The sequence below is a fragment of the Dipteris shenzhenensis genome, chromosome 5 (assembly GCF_047967505.1).
Source record: "Dipteris shenzhenensis isolate YYH24624 ecotype China chromosome 5, Dip_SZ_1.0, whole genome shotgun sequence".
NCBI classification, from domain to species: domain Eukaryota; kingdom Viridiplantae; phylum Streptophyta; class Polypodiopsida; order Gleicheniales; family Dipteridaceae; genus Dipteris; species Dipteris shenzhenensis.
This window is the reverse complement of record NC_141600.1, coordinates 6,875,130-6,893,630: the sequence shown is the minus strand read 5'-3', so window position 1 is coordinate 6,893,630 and position 18,501 is coordinate 6,875,130. Positions and strand designations below refer to the sequence as shown.

The 18,501-nt window shown below is 44.3% G+C and overlaps 1 protein-coding gene across 1 annotated transcript in view; it reads left to right on the top strand.

Annotated features, from left to right (window-relative positions):
* Positions 1-18,501, top strand: part of LOC147901561 (uncharacterized) — a 257,427-nt gene that overhangs the window by 39,898 nt on the left and 199,028 nt on the right. The window contains exons 10-13 of the mRNA XM_087375079.1: positions 14,203-14,345; positions 14,468-14,537; positions 14,695-14,784; positions 14,971-15,111. Of these exons, the coding sequence (XP_087231205.1) occupies positions 14,203-14,345; positions 14,468-14,537; positions 14,695-14,784; positions 14,971-15,111 (444 nt within the window). The remainder of the gene's footprint in view (positions 1-14,202; positions 14,346-14,467; positions 14,538-14,694; positions 14,785-14,970; positions 15,112-18,501) is intronic.

The window sequence follows — 18,501 nt, the reverse complement described above, 5'->3', positions numbered from 1 at the left end:
ATCTTAAACACACTTCTAACCAGAAATACCACCCAACCTCTTCTGGGAAGAAAACAAAAATAATCACTCTACTGAAGAAAACTTACCCTGCATCTGACTGGCATTCTTCTTCCTAAGACCAATCACTTTCAAATCCTTTTGAACCTTAGCACGGAGACGTATCACCCGAAGTTCAACATCAAGGCATCTATCTCTCCTGTGTCCACACTCCCCACATAACTCACAATCATGGCTTTGTCTTCATAGTTTCAATCCACCACAGAAATTCAAGCAACATTCCCCAGCCAATTCTTCTGGGCGGTTTTGTCTTGAGTACCCAATCTCAATTCAAAACTCCTCCTGTCCCCAGCAGGATCGCCAAAAAGATGATAAGGAAAAAAAAGGAAAGACAACCAGGAATTATGTACTTCACCACGTCAAATAGGTGAGACTTCATAGGGATCAGCTGCAATGTGGGCTCGTAGATGATGAGCTTATGAACCAAATTCCAGAGTATGTGTCTTTGTACTAGGCACCGAGGCAAACCCCCACAAAAAAAACTGACTGAACATGGATCACACAGACTCAGAGAGAGCCAAAAGACTACACAGCCCGAAACAGACTGAACTTCCCCCCAAAACTCAGAAAACAGTCAGCCTCAGAATACTATAAACCCACAGCCCACACTCCTAAGCTTCCATCAAGAACAACAGCTCATAATTCCTGCAGAGCTGCAACATCGCCTCCTCCTCTCCCTCTCTATCAGTATTCAGAAATCTCCAGCGATCAAATCAACATAAGATCACAACCATGTCAAAGAGGCTTTCGATTCCTCCCTCACAAAGCAGAAGATCAGTGATTGACAAACATCTGCAGCAAGCATCAATTGCCTAACTCCTTTAGGACAACCATCATCGATGCAGGTCACAATCCATTGCGCCTTAGCTTGCAATTCCTTGGTCCCTCTATCTCTTTGCATACGGAGTTCATGGAGTCTCTGTCGCCCAAAATTCTTTAGCTAGCAGATAACGATACATAGCTATGCCTTAAGCTATGTTAATCCATAGATCATCACCAACTATGCACAAACCCAACGGAAGACACTTCCAGCAATAGCCATGCTGCCTTCATTTCTCACGGAGAGACTAACTCACATTTATAGCGTCACCCGCATAGCCACGTAGCTTCCTCAATCAGAAAAAAAAACAGAGCCCTTCCATATGATCTCAGCCAGACCACAATTCTCTGCATCAGCTCACGTGCAAACAACGACTATCCTACCTACGTAGTAGCTATGCTCAGCCAACGAACAACAGCTCGTAATCTCTGGAGATCTCCAGCGCCAAGGTCTTCTCAGCGCACACACCCTCTTTCATCTACGAGAGCCCCCTCCATTTTTCGTCGTTCAGCCTCCTCTTCTTAGAGCCCCCCTTGCATCGTAGATCCTTCAGCGTAAAACCGAATCAAGCTCCCAGCCGTCATCTCCACGTAGCTCCAGCTCACAGCCTAGAAGCTCCCCTTCATCCATCATGTAGCCACCTTCGCATGAGCAAGATGCCTTCCCAATCAGTCCAGCCACCTCAGCCTAATTTGCCACCTCATCAGTGACATTTTACCACTCTCAAGACATCCCCCCCCAAGGCACATCAAATGCACATTTTGGACCTTTAGTCACACAATGCCCACACACATGAGCATGCACATTAAAGCTTGCATGCACCTCCGTACACACACATGAAAAGCCCCTTGACATGGGCACCAAAACGTATCAAATTCCCGTAACATGCAAGTGCACATTGACTTAGGAAAACATAAAAAAACCCTTCATGACTTGACTTTACATGACCCCAAAAACATTTCACTTGACCACACACTGGACACCCTTGCTCTGGAAGTCTGGTACAACCACATTGCATTTCATCATTTCCCATGAAGTCCCTGCAAAATACACTTTATTGTCTCAAAAAAAACTACACATCAGTCCATCATGCTTGTGAAAGAAAAATCCACAAATGCCAAAAGCCCACACCTACCCTAGATGTGTACAGCTATGTGCCTACCCACAGCTATATACAGTGCTCAAAAACTTGATATAGATTTTGTCCTATTAACGTATTGCTCCAGCTATTTGTCCTAGGTGTTTAGCTTTAAGGGAATCTGTATCTCATATTTTTTGGCACTACACTGAGACACATAACTTCTTGGGCATCGTTCGGCAGAGATCGAGACTGAGATTTTCTCAGGCTTCTTTTGGCAAGCTTTTCTGGCTTTTTGGGATCTATCCTCAACGGCCGGATTTTGAGTTGTTCTTTACCTGGATTCGCTATTGGGCATTCTGGGCTCTCTGGAAAGATAGAAATCATAGAGTCTTTGCGATCCAGTTTTTTCTACTTTTGATTTCTTCCGTCGTTCTTTGCAGCAATGGCTATTCGATTGTTTGCAAACTCACTGCATAGATCATGATGTATATTTTTCCTACACTGAGATTTTCTCTTGATGTAATCTTTCAGCTTACCAGTTTTCTAGGATAGCTATCTTGTAATATAAAGCATTCAAAGTTTCACTTTTAAAATATAAAAAAAGTGTTTGTGTGTATGGCAGTTTCAGCAAAACCCCTTGCCTGTGGCTGCTGGATTGAATTATAGAGTTGTCCCACCCATCAAGATTATTCCTCTAGAGAGCCTAGAACCTTTTTGGCCAGGAAACCTATTGAAGAAGCTGACATTTGTGATGAACAGTTTCCGATATTCCATTGGCAAGGGCAAAGGGTACATTGGCTACACAATTAAAAGCAGCATTTTGTGTTTCCGTGTAGGTGGACTTGCATGTAGACATCCAAAAAGATAAACAGAAAATGTCAGTCTATTATAGAAGTTTGAATGAGATTGTACATCATGCTGCCATTCCTCCCTTAAATATAGTGCAGCTAATAATTTTTTCGTTTAGGTTAGTTTTTTGACTCTATTGTCTTAAGACTTTTGGATTACAGACCTAGAATGAAATATAAGTTCACTTTTTTACAGCATCCCATTATGTAATTATTACTTCACATACAGTAACATCACCAAAGTTCCCAACTATAATGTTTATATTACTTTATAGGTCTTTTACTTTATCATGAGTTTGGAGGGGGAGTTCAGTCCAACAGATTGACAGTTGAGTGTTCGTATATGATAGACTATTTCTATGTTGTATGGTACACTGACCATTGGTGGGTTTTGTTCCAAATGCCTTAGTAATAAGTCTTTGTAATGCATGATGAAATTGTCCATTTGTACCTTGAGGGTAGAAACTGCACTTCAATATGTTGCTTTATGTGATCAGTATGGGCATGTTTCTGTGGTGTCTGCATATGTGTGTGTGGTGCATATGTATATTGAGTGAGAGTCAGAATTATTTCCTGGTTTTTGGATTAAGAATGCTTCATTTTATGTGTGGGGTGTGTGTGGGAGCATATCTGCATGAACCCTTTATGGGTGCCGTCAAACGTCAAAAGGCATAATATCTTATTCTTGCAGGTATGCTAGAATAAATGATTTTAAAGGTCAGGTCTGCCTTGGTGGAATACTTTAGACCAATAAAGATTCTCAGCCCTCAAAGAGTTTCCCGACAAAGAATCTCGACCATGCCATTCCAAGTGGGATAAGATATGTTTCCAATCGAGAAGCAGGCGAGAAACAAAAGGGCAGCCTCTGATCTTGCCTTTGAGCAAGTAAATGCAAAACTACAACATGTAAAGGGCGAGAAACAAAAGGGCATAAACTACAACATCATTTTTCCTCTGTGAGCAAGTAAATGCATTTGAATATTGAGAATGTTCAGACCCCCGTGCATCTTTGGAGAACAGAGACGATGCATAGAGAGTAATCTGAGACTTTTCTTGCCATTTTTTGCTCATTCACCAGAAAATTTCCATGATAGCTGACATAAAGGAATTCAGCTCTGCCTTAGTGAACATAATGAGAGGCAGATAAAATTGTATGTATGCTATCAAAATGGATTGTGCGATTCGCAAACGAATATGCAGTGGCCAAGTTGCAAGCTTCCAATATTCAAGTTTTGCCCTCAACTTTGTTAACACCCAATCAATTTGTTGGGAACGGGTGAGTTTCCAACCTAGAGGATAGCCAAGATGTCGAATAAATTGAGAAGCGGGGACAATTTCCCCAGGCCACAGAAGACTGTGCCATTCCTGTTCATGCAACGGCAACAATTTTGATTTCTGAAAATTTACCCGAAGACCAGCAGCCAATCCATATGTAGAAAGAGCCTGCATAATCATGGACAGATTACTCCAAGTATTTTTTGGGGTAAAGAATGAATCATCAACATATGCCTGAGCGATCATGCTGTGACTGCCAGCAATCTCCAAACCATGCAACTAGTCAATGTCCAAAAGGTGGTCCAGATATTGAAGCATTGGATGAGTGGCTATGGCAAAAAGTAAAGCACTTAGGGGACATCCTTGCCTAACAGAACAACCAAGAGTCCAGGATGTAGAAATATCCCCTGAAAGTATGTAGGCAGCTTTACTATCTTGATATAACCAAGTGATGACTTGCTGCATTTTTGTGCCGAATCCCAATGCCTGCATAGTCGATGAAATAAAATCCCACTTACAGTATCAGAGGCTTTGGCAATATCAACTTGCAATAATAAAACATCCTGCTGCGTGTATTTGGCATATTCAATTCCAACATAGGCATTAGCAATGTTATCTGTGATATGCCTACGCGGGACAAAACCATATTGAGCAGGATGCAACCCATCATGTAAAAACCCTTTTAGCCGATCGACAATCATTTTTGTAGTGACTTTGTAAATGACTGGCATAAGGGTGATAGGTCTCCAGTGTGCCAAAGATTCACAAATTTGTTTTTTTGGAAGGAGTTTAACAAGACCTCTCTTCCATGTGTCTGGCATTTTCTGATTTTGCCATGCATCATTCACCATATGTAGCAATGTATGCTTCAAAAGAGGCCAATATTCTAGAAAAAACTCAACTGTAAGACCATCCTATCTTGGAGATTTCCATCTGCCGCAAGATTTGATTGCATCCGACAGTTCTCTCTCAGTAAAAGGTTCCTCCAATTCCAAAGCTTGAGTAGTGGAAATAATGAGAGAAACATGATGCAACAGTAAATTTCTTGCAATCAAAGCTTGTTGTGAGGGAGGAACTGTAGAACCAAATTGTTGAGAGAAATGATGCACACAAACAGAAGCAAGCTGTGACCGCGAGGTGGTTCATGATCCATCAGGCATAAGCACCCTGCAAATTTCTGTTTTTAATCTCCTCTGATGTTAGCTTTTGAAAAATTCTTTGGAAGAGCAGCCTTTATCTGTAAAGGCTCTTTGTCTGGCTCTAGTCTCCCATTTAGCCATTTTTCTTTGATCATTAAGTTTAAGACAATGTCTGGCCTGGCATAGTGTTGTTTGCTCATGCAGGGACAACGAACGAAGATGGCTGAGTTCAGTGAGATCCTGACAAGTGAGTTTGGCCTGAGCAATACTTTCCCTTAGAGTCTTCATGTAGGACTTGCCATAACCTCTTATCACAACTTGCATTTTGGAAACAAAAGAATCCCAGGCATCATCAATATGAATATGGCTGCGAGAAGACAGAGAATGAGATGCTTCAGTAACCATGGCCTTGAAAGCATCATGTTGCAAGTAGCTATTGTTCACGATCAGATGTCGCCTTAGTGGCAATCTATCATCTGGCATATCATGAAAGGATAACCGCAACCATAGAGGTGCATGATCAGAATGCACAAAGGCATAGTCAATCCACATTTTGCATGTAAAATCCCCATTTTGTTGCGGAGCTACACTATACCATCGATCTAGACGTGCCTGATAAGAAGAAAGAGCATTATGTTGGAATGTGTATCCAGGTGACAAAGGCTGCAATTCCTTCCAAAGGTCCACCAAATCCAGATGCATCAGTAATTGAGACCATGCATGCCTTTCAGGGATTAACATATGAGTATGTCTGGAGGTATTGTCACCCTGTTGAGGAGCATTATTGAAATCCCCACATATAAAGGCATGATATCTCCATGGATATTGTTGCATGGCATCCCAAATTTCAGTTCTTTCTCTAGAGGATTGAGGTGCATAAACAGAGGCAAATTCAAACACCTCTCCTCAAATAATGCATTGAAGAACAAGCCATCTGCCTTTGTTGTCATTTAGGGCAATAACGGGTTGAAGCTCATGTTTGATCAAAATGACCACCCCTGAGAAAGATTGCTCTTCAGCATAGAAAATGTCATAGCCACAGTAGTGTCCTGTCTTTCCGGCATAGAGATGTTGGTTGTGTTCTTGTAATGCCACTATGTCAGGCTGAAATCTATTGATGTACAGCCACACTGTTTTCCATTTCCTACTGTCACACATCCCCTGGACATTGAGTGTAAAGCATTTGATATGAGCAGTCATATTTACAGATATTTATAGCAATATAACAACTATGTACAACAGCAAATTTCATGATGTCAGCCCGGCATTTCTATCTCAGGGTCAATGCTTCTCCCCTGAGAAGAAATATCCACCTGAGGAGTAGACAACAAAGCAGCAACCTCTTCTTCAGGGAAGAGTGTTCTGCTAGCTGTCACTGCAGCCCATGTGATCCCAATTCCTGTATCGACCTCTGGGGTGTTTCCACTAGAAGACGCACCATTCCAAGTGCGAGGGGGGGGAAGTCTTCTAGCACAGAGAACTTTTCTTGGACTTTGCCATCCATCGGTTGGAGGTTTCTGTCCTTTTGCCGAGGGTTGAATAGCAGGAGGTGAATGTGAAGAAACATTCCCATTTGAAACCACTGGAGCTTTGCCTTTATCCTGAATTCCAACAAACTGTCTACTACCTTTGTTTTTATTTGCAATAGTAGTAGGAGCATCTTTAGTGGGCATTTGAACCGGCAAAGCAGTAGGAGGCATTTTATGTTGATTCATTGGACACTGTGAAGCCATGTGTCCAAATTTTTTGCAGTCAAAACAAGCCCCTACAAATAGTCCCCATTTCAGTTTGTAAAAGGCACTTCCCATGTCCACATTATTCACCATGAGTGAATAAGAGTCAGGTGTGGGATTATCAGTATCCCAAAGAATGCAAAATCGATTTGAGTTGCCATTAGGCCGTGGTGGGCAGACCACTTTGCCTAAAGAAGCTGCAATTTTAGGCAAGAGTGATGCCATGCATTGTGGGAAGTCTACAACTTCAACCCAGACCGGGCATCTGTGTCGGATTAAAGCCTGATAATCCCTTGTGGGAGACCATGGCAATACATGCACCATTTGCTGCCCAAAAAAAAGAGGCGAATGTTCCAAAAGCATTCATCTGTGTAGCTCATCCACCATAATAACCTCAAAAAAACCCCTGGCTGCATAGTGCACTTTGCGAACAAACGAGCCAGCCAGTGTGCGAGTCAACCAGTTGCCTATCTCTGCAACAGGTGGCATCCAGCCTGGAAAAAATAAAATGACTGCATTTTTAGCATATTCTCTGACAGGATCCACAATTTCATCTACTTCCACCATGAGGCCAACTGATGGAACCAAGTCTTTCCACTCTTTCCTTGTGTCTCCTTCATGCATGACATCATAGACCAGTTGGGCCTCAAGAGTATCATGTACCGGGTCATGCTGACCCTCAGCCTGCTTTTGCTTCTTGCAATGAACCGAACGTTCCTTTTGAAATGTCTTTTCATAGGAATATTCAGCCATAGCTTTGGAAAAAGTGGAACTCAGAAAGGAGGTACTTGTAAAGTCCCAAAAAAAGCCCACAGGAAACCCACAGAGAAGAGAAAAAGAGTATACGTGTAAAGAGAAAGAAGGGAAAGAGGGATGTAGAGGTCGAGATAGGATAGAAAACAGTTTTGTAGAGGAAGAAAGGAGAAAAAACCAGTAAAAAACCCCAGATGAACTATATTTCAGAGGAAAATGGAAGATTTTGGCGATGGAAAAGGTGTAGCAGACCCAGAGAAAACAGTCCAGAAACCAGATATGATGTGGGAGCAGCAGACTGCAACAGACGAAATGGTCCGTACAGGCCGTATAGCTGTACGGAAGCTGTACCGAAATCTGACAGGCTGTACGGCGGCTGATGACTGCTCCAAAAGGCCGATTTCAGGGCGTTGATGCAGCGCAGCAGGGTGCTGATGTTCACGGGCTGGTTGCAGGGGGCTTTGGAGCTTATCTGCAAGGCGTCTCCACTCCTCTCTACACACCCTCTCACACCACTCTCTTTTTGTGAGAAGAAATCTTTATTTCTATAGAATAATTACATTCATAGCTGCTTCAAAAGCGAAGTAGCTACTACTACTCAAGAAAAGATCTCAGTATAGGCTGTATACACATCCTGATCAATCAAACGAGTCTGAAAACAATCGTAGAATGATTGTTGCAGAGATCATTTGAAAAAAAGGAAGGATGAAAATAGTGGATCACCAAAGACTCTATGATTTCTATCCATCCATAAAGTCCATAGGGTCCAATATCGCACCCATACGAAAAATAAATCAAAACCCTGTCTCTGGGGATGAAATCCAAACAACCAGAAAAATCTGCCAAAAGTAACAGTAGGAAGTCGCTGTCGAAGCCTCTGTCTGATGAGAGCAATGAGATCAGAAGTATTTGGACAGGACCAAAAGATGTGGAGCACTGATTCAGTAGAGTGCGAACATCTGTGACAAACAGCTGAAGCAATATGTCTGTGTGCGAGTAACTGTCCAGATGGAAAAATGCCAAGGAGAACTCGCCATAGGAAAAACTGTTGTCAAAGAGGGACTTTGTAATGCCAAAGGAGACGCAGCCTTTTTCTCCACCACTTCATTGGACGATCCATATGCCAAACAGTATTTGCTCTGTTGGAAATCCAAGGTGGAGGTAATAACACTCTATACAATGATGACACTGTGATATGTGAAAGCTTCAAAGGACGGACATATGAGGAAGGAGAGCGTAAAATCCAATCCTCAAGCCGATGCTGAATTTCTAAATGAGGTACCGGCAAGTACGGTTGGAGCATTGCTGAAATTTTATGCCATAAAGGACGATAATGAGCTCCCAAGCCATATTTGCGAGCAACCAAAGAAAAAGATAGAATTGTGCCATCATCTTGAAGTACATCCGCCACAGATGAAATGCCTTTGAAGGAGAGAAAATATGAACGTCGGGGTTCTTGTATGGCCAAAGGTGGGTGGAATACTTTAGACCAAAAGAGATTCTCTTCCCTCAAAGAGTTGCCCGAGAGAGAGTCCCTGCCTTTCCATTCCAAGTGGGAAAGAATGTGTTTCCAATCAAGAAGCAGAGAAGAGACAAAAGGGCATCCTCTGATCTTGCCTTGTATAGAGCCAAATAAAAATTCCCACTGAGTAGGCTGCCAATTCCCAAAAGCAGATGTATGAAGATGTAATAAGAGAGAGCGAATCATAAAAGCCCAAGGCTGATCTCCTTGTAGAAACTGCATCATCATTTTCCCCCTGTGAGCAAGTAAATGCATTTGAATATTTAGAATGTTCAGACCCCCGTGCATCTTTGGAGAACAGAGACGATGCATGGAGAGTAATCTGAGACTTTTCTTGCCATGTTTTGAACGCCAGAAAATTTCCATGATAGCTGACATAAATGAAACCAAATCTGCCTTAGTGAACATAGTAAGAGGTAGATAAAATTGTATGTATGCTATCAAAATGGATTGTATAATTCGCAGACGAACATGTAATGGCCAAGTTGCAAGCTTCCAATATTCAAGTTTTGCCCTCAACTTTACTAGCACCCAATCAGTTTGTTGTGAACGGGTGAGTCCCCAGCCTAAAGGATAACCAAGACGTCGAATGAATTGAGAAGCAGGGACAATTTCCCTAGGCCACAAAAGGTTGTGCCAGTCCTGTGCATGTAAAGGCAACAATTTTGATTTTTGAAAATTTACCCGAAGGCCAGCAGCCAATCCATATGTAGAAAGAGCATGCATGATCATGGACAGATCAGCCCAATTATTTTTTGGAGTAAAGAATGAATCATCAGCATATGCTTGAGCAATCATGCTGCGACTACCAAGGATCTCCAAACCGTGCAGCTGGTCAGTGTCCAAGAGGTGATCCAGATATTGAAGCAGTGGATGAGTGGCTATAGCAAAAAGTAAAGCACTCAGTGGACATCCTTGTCTGACAGAGCAAGCAAGAGTCCAGGATGGAGAAATATCTCCTGAAAGTATGCAGGCAGCTTCACTATCTTGATATAGCCAATTGATGAGTTGCTGCATTTTTGTGCCAAAACCCAAAGCCTGCATAGTCGATGAAATAAAATCCCACTGAATTGTATCAAAAGCTTTGGCAATATCAACTTGCAATAACAAAACATCCTGCTGTGTGTATTTGGCATATTCAATTCCAATGTAGGCATTAGCAATGTTATCGGTGATATGCCTACGCGGGACAAAGCCATATTGCGCAGGATGCAACCCATCATGTAAAAACCCCTTTAGCCGAGCAACAATCATTTTGGTAGTGACTTTGTAAATTGCGGGCATAAGGGTGATAGGTCTCCAGTCTGCCAAAGACTCACAAATTTGTTTTTTAGGAAGGAGTTTAACAAGACCTCTCTTCCATGTGTCTGGCATTTTCTGATGTTGCCATGCAGCATTCACCATAGATAGTAATGGATGCTTCAAAATAGGCCAGTATGCGAGAAAAAACTCGACTGTCAAGCCATCCCATCCAGGGGATTTCCATCTGCCACATGATTTGATGGCATCTGACAGTTCCCTCTCAGTAAAGGGTTCCTCCAATTCCAAAGCTTGAGTAGGGGAAATGATTGGAGAAACATTTTGCAACAGTAAATTTCGTGCAAGCAAAACCTGTTGCGAGGGAGGAGCTACAGAGCCAAATTGCTGAGAGAAGTGATGCACACAAACAGAGGCAAGCTGTGACCGTGAAGTAGTCCATGATCCATCAGGCATTAGCACTCTGCAAATTTCTGTTTTGATTCTCCTCTGATGCAAACTCTTGAAAAATTCTTTGGAATAGCAACCTTTATCTGTGAAGGCTCTTTGTCTTGATCTAGTCTCCCATTTTGCCAGTTTCCTGCGATCATTTAGTTTAAGACAATGTCTGGCCTGACATAATGTGGTTTGCTCATGCATGGACAACGAACAATGATGACTGAGTTCAGTGAGGTCTTGACAAGTAGACTTGGCCTGAGCAATGGTTTCCCTCAGAGTCTTCATGTAAGACTTGCCATAAGCTCTAATCAACCATTTGCATTTTAGAAATAAAAGAAGCCCAGGCATCATCAACATGAAGATGGCTGTTGGATGAAAGACAATGAGCTGCTTCAGTAACCATTGCCTTGAATTCAGGATGTTGCAAATAACTATTGTTGATGATTAGATGTCGCCTTTGTGGCAATCTATCATCTGGCATCTTATGAAAAGATAACCGCAGCCATAGTGGTGCATGGTCTGAATGCACAAAGGCATAGTCTATCCACATTTTGCATGCGAAATCCCCATTTTGTTGTGGAGCAACACTATACCAACGATCCAGTCGTGCCTTATAAGCGGAAAGAGCATTATGTTGAAAAGTGTAGCCCGGTGACAGAGGCTGCAATTCCTTCCAGAGATCAACTAGATCCAAATGCAAAAGTAGCTGAGACCAGGCATGCCTTTCAGGAGATAACATATGATCGTGGCTGGAAGTGTTGTCTCCCTGTTGTGGAGCATTATTGAAATCCCCACATATGTAGGCATGAGATCTCCACGGGTGTTGTTGCATAGCATCCCAAATTACAGTTCTGTCTCGAGATGACTGAGGTGCATAAACTGAAGCAAATTCAAACACCTCTCCTCTTATAATGCATCGGAGAACAAGCCATCTGCCTTTGTTGTCATTTAATGCAATGACTGGTTGAAGCTCATGTTTGATCAGAAGGACAACCCTTGAGAAAGAGTGCTCTCCAGCATAGAAAATGTCATACCTGCAGTAGTGTCCTGTCTTGCCTGCATAAATATGTTGGTTGTGCTCTTGTAATGCCACTATGTCAGGCTGAAATCTGTTGATGTACAGCCACACAGATTTCCATTTCCTACTGTCACACATGCCCTGGACATTGAGTGTAAAAGAGGTGATGTGAGCAGTCATATATACAGATATTTATAGTAATGTAACAACTATGTACAGCAGCAAAATGTATGAGGTCAGCCTTGCATTTCTATCTCAGGGTCGAGGCCTCGCCCCTGAGAAGAGGTAGTCGCCTGAGAAGTGGACAGCAAAGCAGCAACCTCTTCTTCAGGGAAGAGTGTTCTGCTGGCTGTTACTGCAGCCCATGTAATTCCAATTCCTGTATTGATCTCTGGGGTGTTTCCGCTAGAAGAGGCACCATTCCAAGTGCGGGGGGGTGGAATTCTTCGAGCAGAAATAACCTTTCTTAGGCTCTGCCAGCCATCAGTTGAAGGTTGCTTGCCTTTGGGCAAGGATTGAGTAGCAGGAGGTGAATGTGAAGTAAGATTCGCATTGGTAGCTACTGAATCTTTGCCTTTATCCTGACTCCCAGAATGCTGTTTACTACTTTTATTTTTGTTGGCAACTGGAGTAGGAGCATCTTTAATGGGCATGTGGACTGGCAAGGTAACATGATGCATTTTATGTTGGTTCAGTGGACACTGTGAAGCCATGTGTCCAAACTTTTTGCATTCAAAACAGGCCCCTGCAAATAAACCCCATTTGAGTTTATAAAATGCACTCCCCATGTTCACATTATTCACCGTGACTGAGTAACAGTCTGGTGTGGGATTATCAGTATCCCAGAGAATGCAAAATCTGTTTGAATTACCATTTGGCCGTGGTGGGCAGACTACTTTACCTAAAGAGGCTGCAATTTTAGGCAAAAGTGAGGCCATGCATTGGGGAAAATCAACAACTTCAACCCAGACTGGGCATCTGTGTCGGATTAAAGCCTGAAAGTCCCTTGTGGGAGACCACGGCAAGACATGCACCATTTGCTGCCCAAAAAAGAGAGGTGAATGTTCCAAAAGCATTTGTCTGTGGATCTCATCCACCATGATAACCTCGAAAAAGCCCCTGGCTGCATAATGTACTTTACGAACAAAAGAGCCAGCCAATGTGCGTGTCAGCCAGTTGCCTATTTCTGCAGCAGGTGGCATCCGGCCTGGAAAGAATAATATGACTGCATTCTTGGCATACTCTCTGACTGGATCTACAATTTCGTCGACTCAACCATGAGGCCAACTGAAGGAACCGAGTCTTTCCACTCTTTTCTCGTATCTGCAAATCCTTCATGCATTACATCATATACTAGTTGAGCCTCAATCGTGTCATGCATCGGGTCATGCAGACCCTCAACCTGCTTTTGTTTCTTGCAGGGAGCCGAACGCTCCTTTTGAAATGTTTTTTCATATGAATACTCTGCCATGACTCGGTAGGAAAAGGAGCTCGAGGATGAAGTACCTGTATAAGGGTGGTAAAAGCCAAAAAAACCAGTCCCAAAGAAAGATCAGAGGAAGCCCGCAAGAGAGAAGAGGAAGTGTAGAACTGGTAAGGAAGGAGCAAAAGGATAGGTAGGAGTTGGCTGAAATAACCAGGTAGTGAAAACTCCGGTTGAAAGCCCCAAAAGTATACGAAAGCTAGACTTGTACGGAAGGGTACGGATTGGACGGACGCCGTATGGTGGCCGTACAGACGTACGGAAGAGGATTGGTAGAGGGTTACGGGTGAGAGACGAGATGCTGATGGAAGATGGAACTGAAATGAAACGAAGCCTATAGATGCAGATATCGACGCACACACACGGAGGGTTGGAGCGAATTCACGCTGGATGCGTAGGCAGAACAGCGTGGACGCACCGTACTGACGTACGGCACCTGTACGGCAGCCGTACAGGTGTACGGTCAGACGGGGGAAGCTGAACGGGGCTCGGGCGATCTGTTCTCCGCTCTCTCCAAGCGCTCACGCTCCTCTCTCCACACACACACGCACGTGCACACACCTCTCACACCACTCTCACTGCATGTGTGTACACACACATGTGCACATGCTCTCACACACATATGTACATGTGTGCACTCATGCTTGGACACATATGTACGCATAATATGTATGCATGAATGTATGTTTGTATGCACAAATTTAGATCAAACCATGGTGTTTCAAGTATGTTTTCCAAAAGGTGTGATCACTGAGTCACCTGCTTTAATGTTTTGCAGAAAATTGTTTTACCAGAATTGTATGAGCTTTTAAAGGATGAAGAGGTCACGGTGCATCGTGCTGCCCTTACAAGCTTGGTGGAGATGCTCGATTTCCTCCCCTCTGATATCAAACGCCTAAAGATTTTACCCGTTCTTCGTTCGTGCGATCCAAACCACTTACCATAAGTTTTGTCTTTTTTTATAGATGAGGATTCACTGCATATTGTTTCATGCTTTGCAGACAAGTCTAGACTTATCAGCACTTATATTTCTACTTATGCAGGCTTTGCTGTCAAAATGATGCAAGGATGCTTATAGCTCTTTCTCGTCTGTTTGGGGACCTGATGTTTAAGGTAATGTCTTAGTCTTGCCTTACAATTGCATAGCTTGGATCTTCAGTTCAGTGCTCCATAGCAGTATGTATACTTACGAACTTCTGTTTGTTTGGTTTCATTATTGTTTTGACTATCCTGCCACTTATTTTCTAAAATTTCATGCATGTCTATGTAGATGGCGCCAGACTTATCAGAGGAAGACATTCAAATTTTTATCGACTCATATAAATCACTTTCGCGTCAACCAAGCGAAGAAGTGCGGCAAGTATGACTTGATGAGTCAAGATGTCCAACATTCACCTTATGCTATAAAATTTACAAGTGAGATGATCGTGTTGTAACTTCTAATGTGAAGACAGGAAAATAAATCTGAAGCTCTAACTCACGAGCCACAATCTTTATCTGAATGCAAAAATGTATATCATGTTTTGATACATCCTTTCCTATACAGTTCTGTGCACAAAATTTTCCAGCAGTTCTGAAATCTATTGGGTCTCGGAAATATGCAATGAGTCTGCACCTAATATATCAGCAATTGGTTCAAGACCCATCCTTGCGTGTTCGCTGCACTGTTTCTGCTTCCTTCCATGAGGTTTGACTCTTTCACTGTGTACAATCTGTGATCCACTTTAACATGCAAATAATGTTTTAATTTGTTCTCAGCAATTGAACTTTTTTTTTCCATGAAAAAGACTTCTTTTAAGTATGAATGAAACTTGCAAGAGCAAGCTCAAGGAAGAAACACATCATGAGAATACAACACCTTAAATGGGCCGATAAAAAGCTCCTTAGAGCAAACTAGAACAAATTCAAGATTGAGGCTGAAAGTGTTATCTCAACCCTGCTGTAGTTTTCAAGAAAAAGGGGAAGCCACTCTAATTCCTGAATGAAACAAGCCCTCCTGGTAGAAGCTGCCTTGGAGGACCCTTACATGCTCACACAAATAGCCATGAGCATGTGTATTGTATTTGACGGTTACTGGCCATAGTGTGAGAAGGGTGGACCTGAGATCTATCCAAAGCCTCTATGCATCTGGCTGTCCAAATGAAATGGTCTTCAATAGCTCCGAATAAAAATCCATAGCGACATGCGGGGCGGGAAAGGGGAGAAGGAACATTATCCAGAGGGCAAGACTCTATGAAGTGTCGACAAGTCAAAAGAGGCCAAAAAGAGTCATGGATCTCATAATAGACATGAGGCCCCTAAAGAGAGAGTAAGCCACTAAGCCCCATGTCATAGAGAAGGAGAATGGAACAAAAGTGTTCAAAATCCTAGCAATCCCCTTCTACATGATCCTTGCTTGTCTACAATCCGATAGGCAATGCTGAATAGACTCCACGTCACAAAGGCATCGAGGAAAAGTAGAGCCAAACTTGAACCTGGACCTTCATAGGTTTACTGCAATTTCTCAGTAAATAGAAAACCAAAGAAAAGGAGTGATTTTTCTAATCCCAAGGAATTTCTAGAGGCTTTTTCAAAGAAAATTTATGCAAATTAGTGGAAATATGAAAATTCTCCCAATGAGGAGCTTAAGGGGGCCTTGAAGCTCTACAACTGAGCTGAAATCTCCTGGCATTACTAACCGTGTAACAAAAGAAGGGGAGACTCTTTTCTTGGTTCCTTGCATCAATCCACTCCAACTCTCCGGGGCCCCACTGCAAAAACTTTATGGAGAATTTTGAACTGCTGCTGCTCCCCACTCCTCCTGCTTCCCTCCTCACTGCTCTCCCTGCTCCGTGCTGCTGCTGCTTCCCCGCTCCTGCTCCTTGCTGCTGCTCCTCTCCCCGCTCCCTGCTGCTTCTCTCCCCACTCCCTGCTGCTTGCCCCCTCCCTTCCCTCCTCGCTGTCCCTACTGCCTGCCCTCTCCCCCGCACTGCCCTTTCCCCCACGCTGCAGCCTCCCCCCCTACGCTGCAGCCTCCTGCCCCCCCCCCCCGCACCCGCTGCTGCCCTGCGCTGCAGCCTGCTGCTCCCCCCCCCCGCACCCGCTGCTGCTCTCCCCCCGCTGCAGCCTGCTGCTCCCCCCCCCGCTCCCGCTGCTGCTTTCCCCCTGCAGCAGCCTCTCCTCCCCTCTCCTTCCCCTCTCCTCTACTCCTCTTCTCCCCCTCTCCTCCACTCCTCTCCCCTATCTATCCCCTCCTCTTCCCTCCTCCCTTCTTCATCACCCTCTCCTTCTTCTGGATTACCCCTATTCTCCTATAGGGACCTCCTGGGATTCAGGAAAGCGGACAGAGTTTCTATTTTTTTGTGTTTGAATCGGCCAACACACCTCGATTGACGAATGGGTTCCCATCTAGTCAATCCGTCTCCGCTCACACCGGCCGCGAGAACTGTCACTTTTTCAAAAGACGAGCTACATCAATTGCAAAAGGATTTCGAACATGAGTGTTCCACGACTCTCTTCGCACGCATTCATGGCTCACACCCCTCCAGGTTACAAGCTAGAGATTGGATTCTGTCGGCGCTTCCTCAGGACCTCACCCCCCACCTCAAGGATGTTCGTTTGTTGGGACGGGGTTTCTTTCAAGTGTGCCTAGATTCCCCGGACGTCACGAGAGACCTGCTACAGGCCGGGTTTCTACTTCTAGGCTATAGGAGGATCTTCTTGTTTCCTTTCCAACTGGGATTTGACCCAGTTGAAGAGGACAAGCAAAGAGTTTCTGTTTTCATCAGGTTCCGTGGTCTTCCCTCAGTTTATCACCGGCTTCTTTCAGTTATTGGCGAGAGGTTTGGTGTGGTGGCAGAGATCCCCCCTCTCCCTGGCGACCCCTCTTCAGCTGCTGAGGCGGTCAGGATGGACGGGGTTCCCAGGGTTAGGGTCATTGTCCAGGACCCCAATATTTCAGATGACCACATCATGCTACAGCGACCCGATGGGTCTTTCTTCCGCGAGAGATTTGAGGTTGCAGGTCGGCAGGACCAGTGCAGGATTTGTAGATCCTCGGGGCACTTCGCCAGAGATTTCCCAAAGAAGAAAAAGAGGCCCACAAAGCAACCAGCTCGTACTAGTTTACGACAGAGAGCTGGAGCAGAACATACCGCTCCACAGACACGACCTCAGACACGGGCTCCCCCCTCTCCTAGGGCTACTCGAGTCCCTTCGGCACCCCGCGCCACCTCTGGCCCACGGTGGGTTCCGGTCGCAGCTAGGCCCTCCACTCTAGTTCACTCCTCCACCTCTTCGGAGGCTACCCCCTTGGAGCCTCAGGAGGAGACTACTGTTCAGGAGCCTTGTTCGACTCCACCCTTGGATTAGGTTGTACCTTCCTCAGCAGCGCAGGCTGTTGGCACCTCGTCTGCACCACTTTTTGATCAGGATCCAGTACAAGTGCCTCCCTCTTTGGACAGAGGCAAAGGGGTTCTACATTCTCTTCCTGCTTCGATAGGAATCCTTCGTACCCCCTCTCCAGGACTGGCTCAGCGGAACTCTTTTTCCACTTTGGAGGACCTCTCTAGCCTAACCTCGTGTGTATGGCAGGAGGTCTGCTCCAGTAGAGGCTTCTGTTTCCACCACTAGGTCGGGTAAGGTATTCCAACCCACTTCCTCCCGCCGATGAGGATAGCGAGTTGGAATATACAGGGATTGGGCGACATCCCTCATCGCCGTCGCAGATAGCTGATCAGGAATCAGCTCCATCCAGGTGTTTCAAGTGGTTCCCTAGACATTCTTTTTCTTCAGGAACACAAACTTGATATCAGAGATTGCTCCAAGTGAGGTAAGCTTCTCTCAGGCCGGACTTTTTGGCTTCCTGCCTTGGGAACCAAAGGAGGTACATGCATTTCAGTTTCAGACTCTGTTCTCCCTCTGGTCATTGGACACGGTACCACAACCCTCTCCAGGGCCCAGTGGGTTTTACTTCTGATTGACGGACGTAAGGTTGGTTTCCTCAATCTTTATGCTCCGAACAACATAGGGGACCGTGTTTTGTTTTGGAAAGAGTTGATCTCGTGGGTTGACATTGCGGATTCATGGATTATTGGAG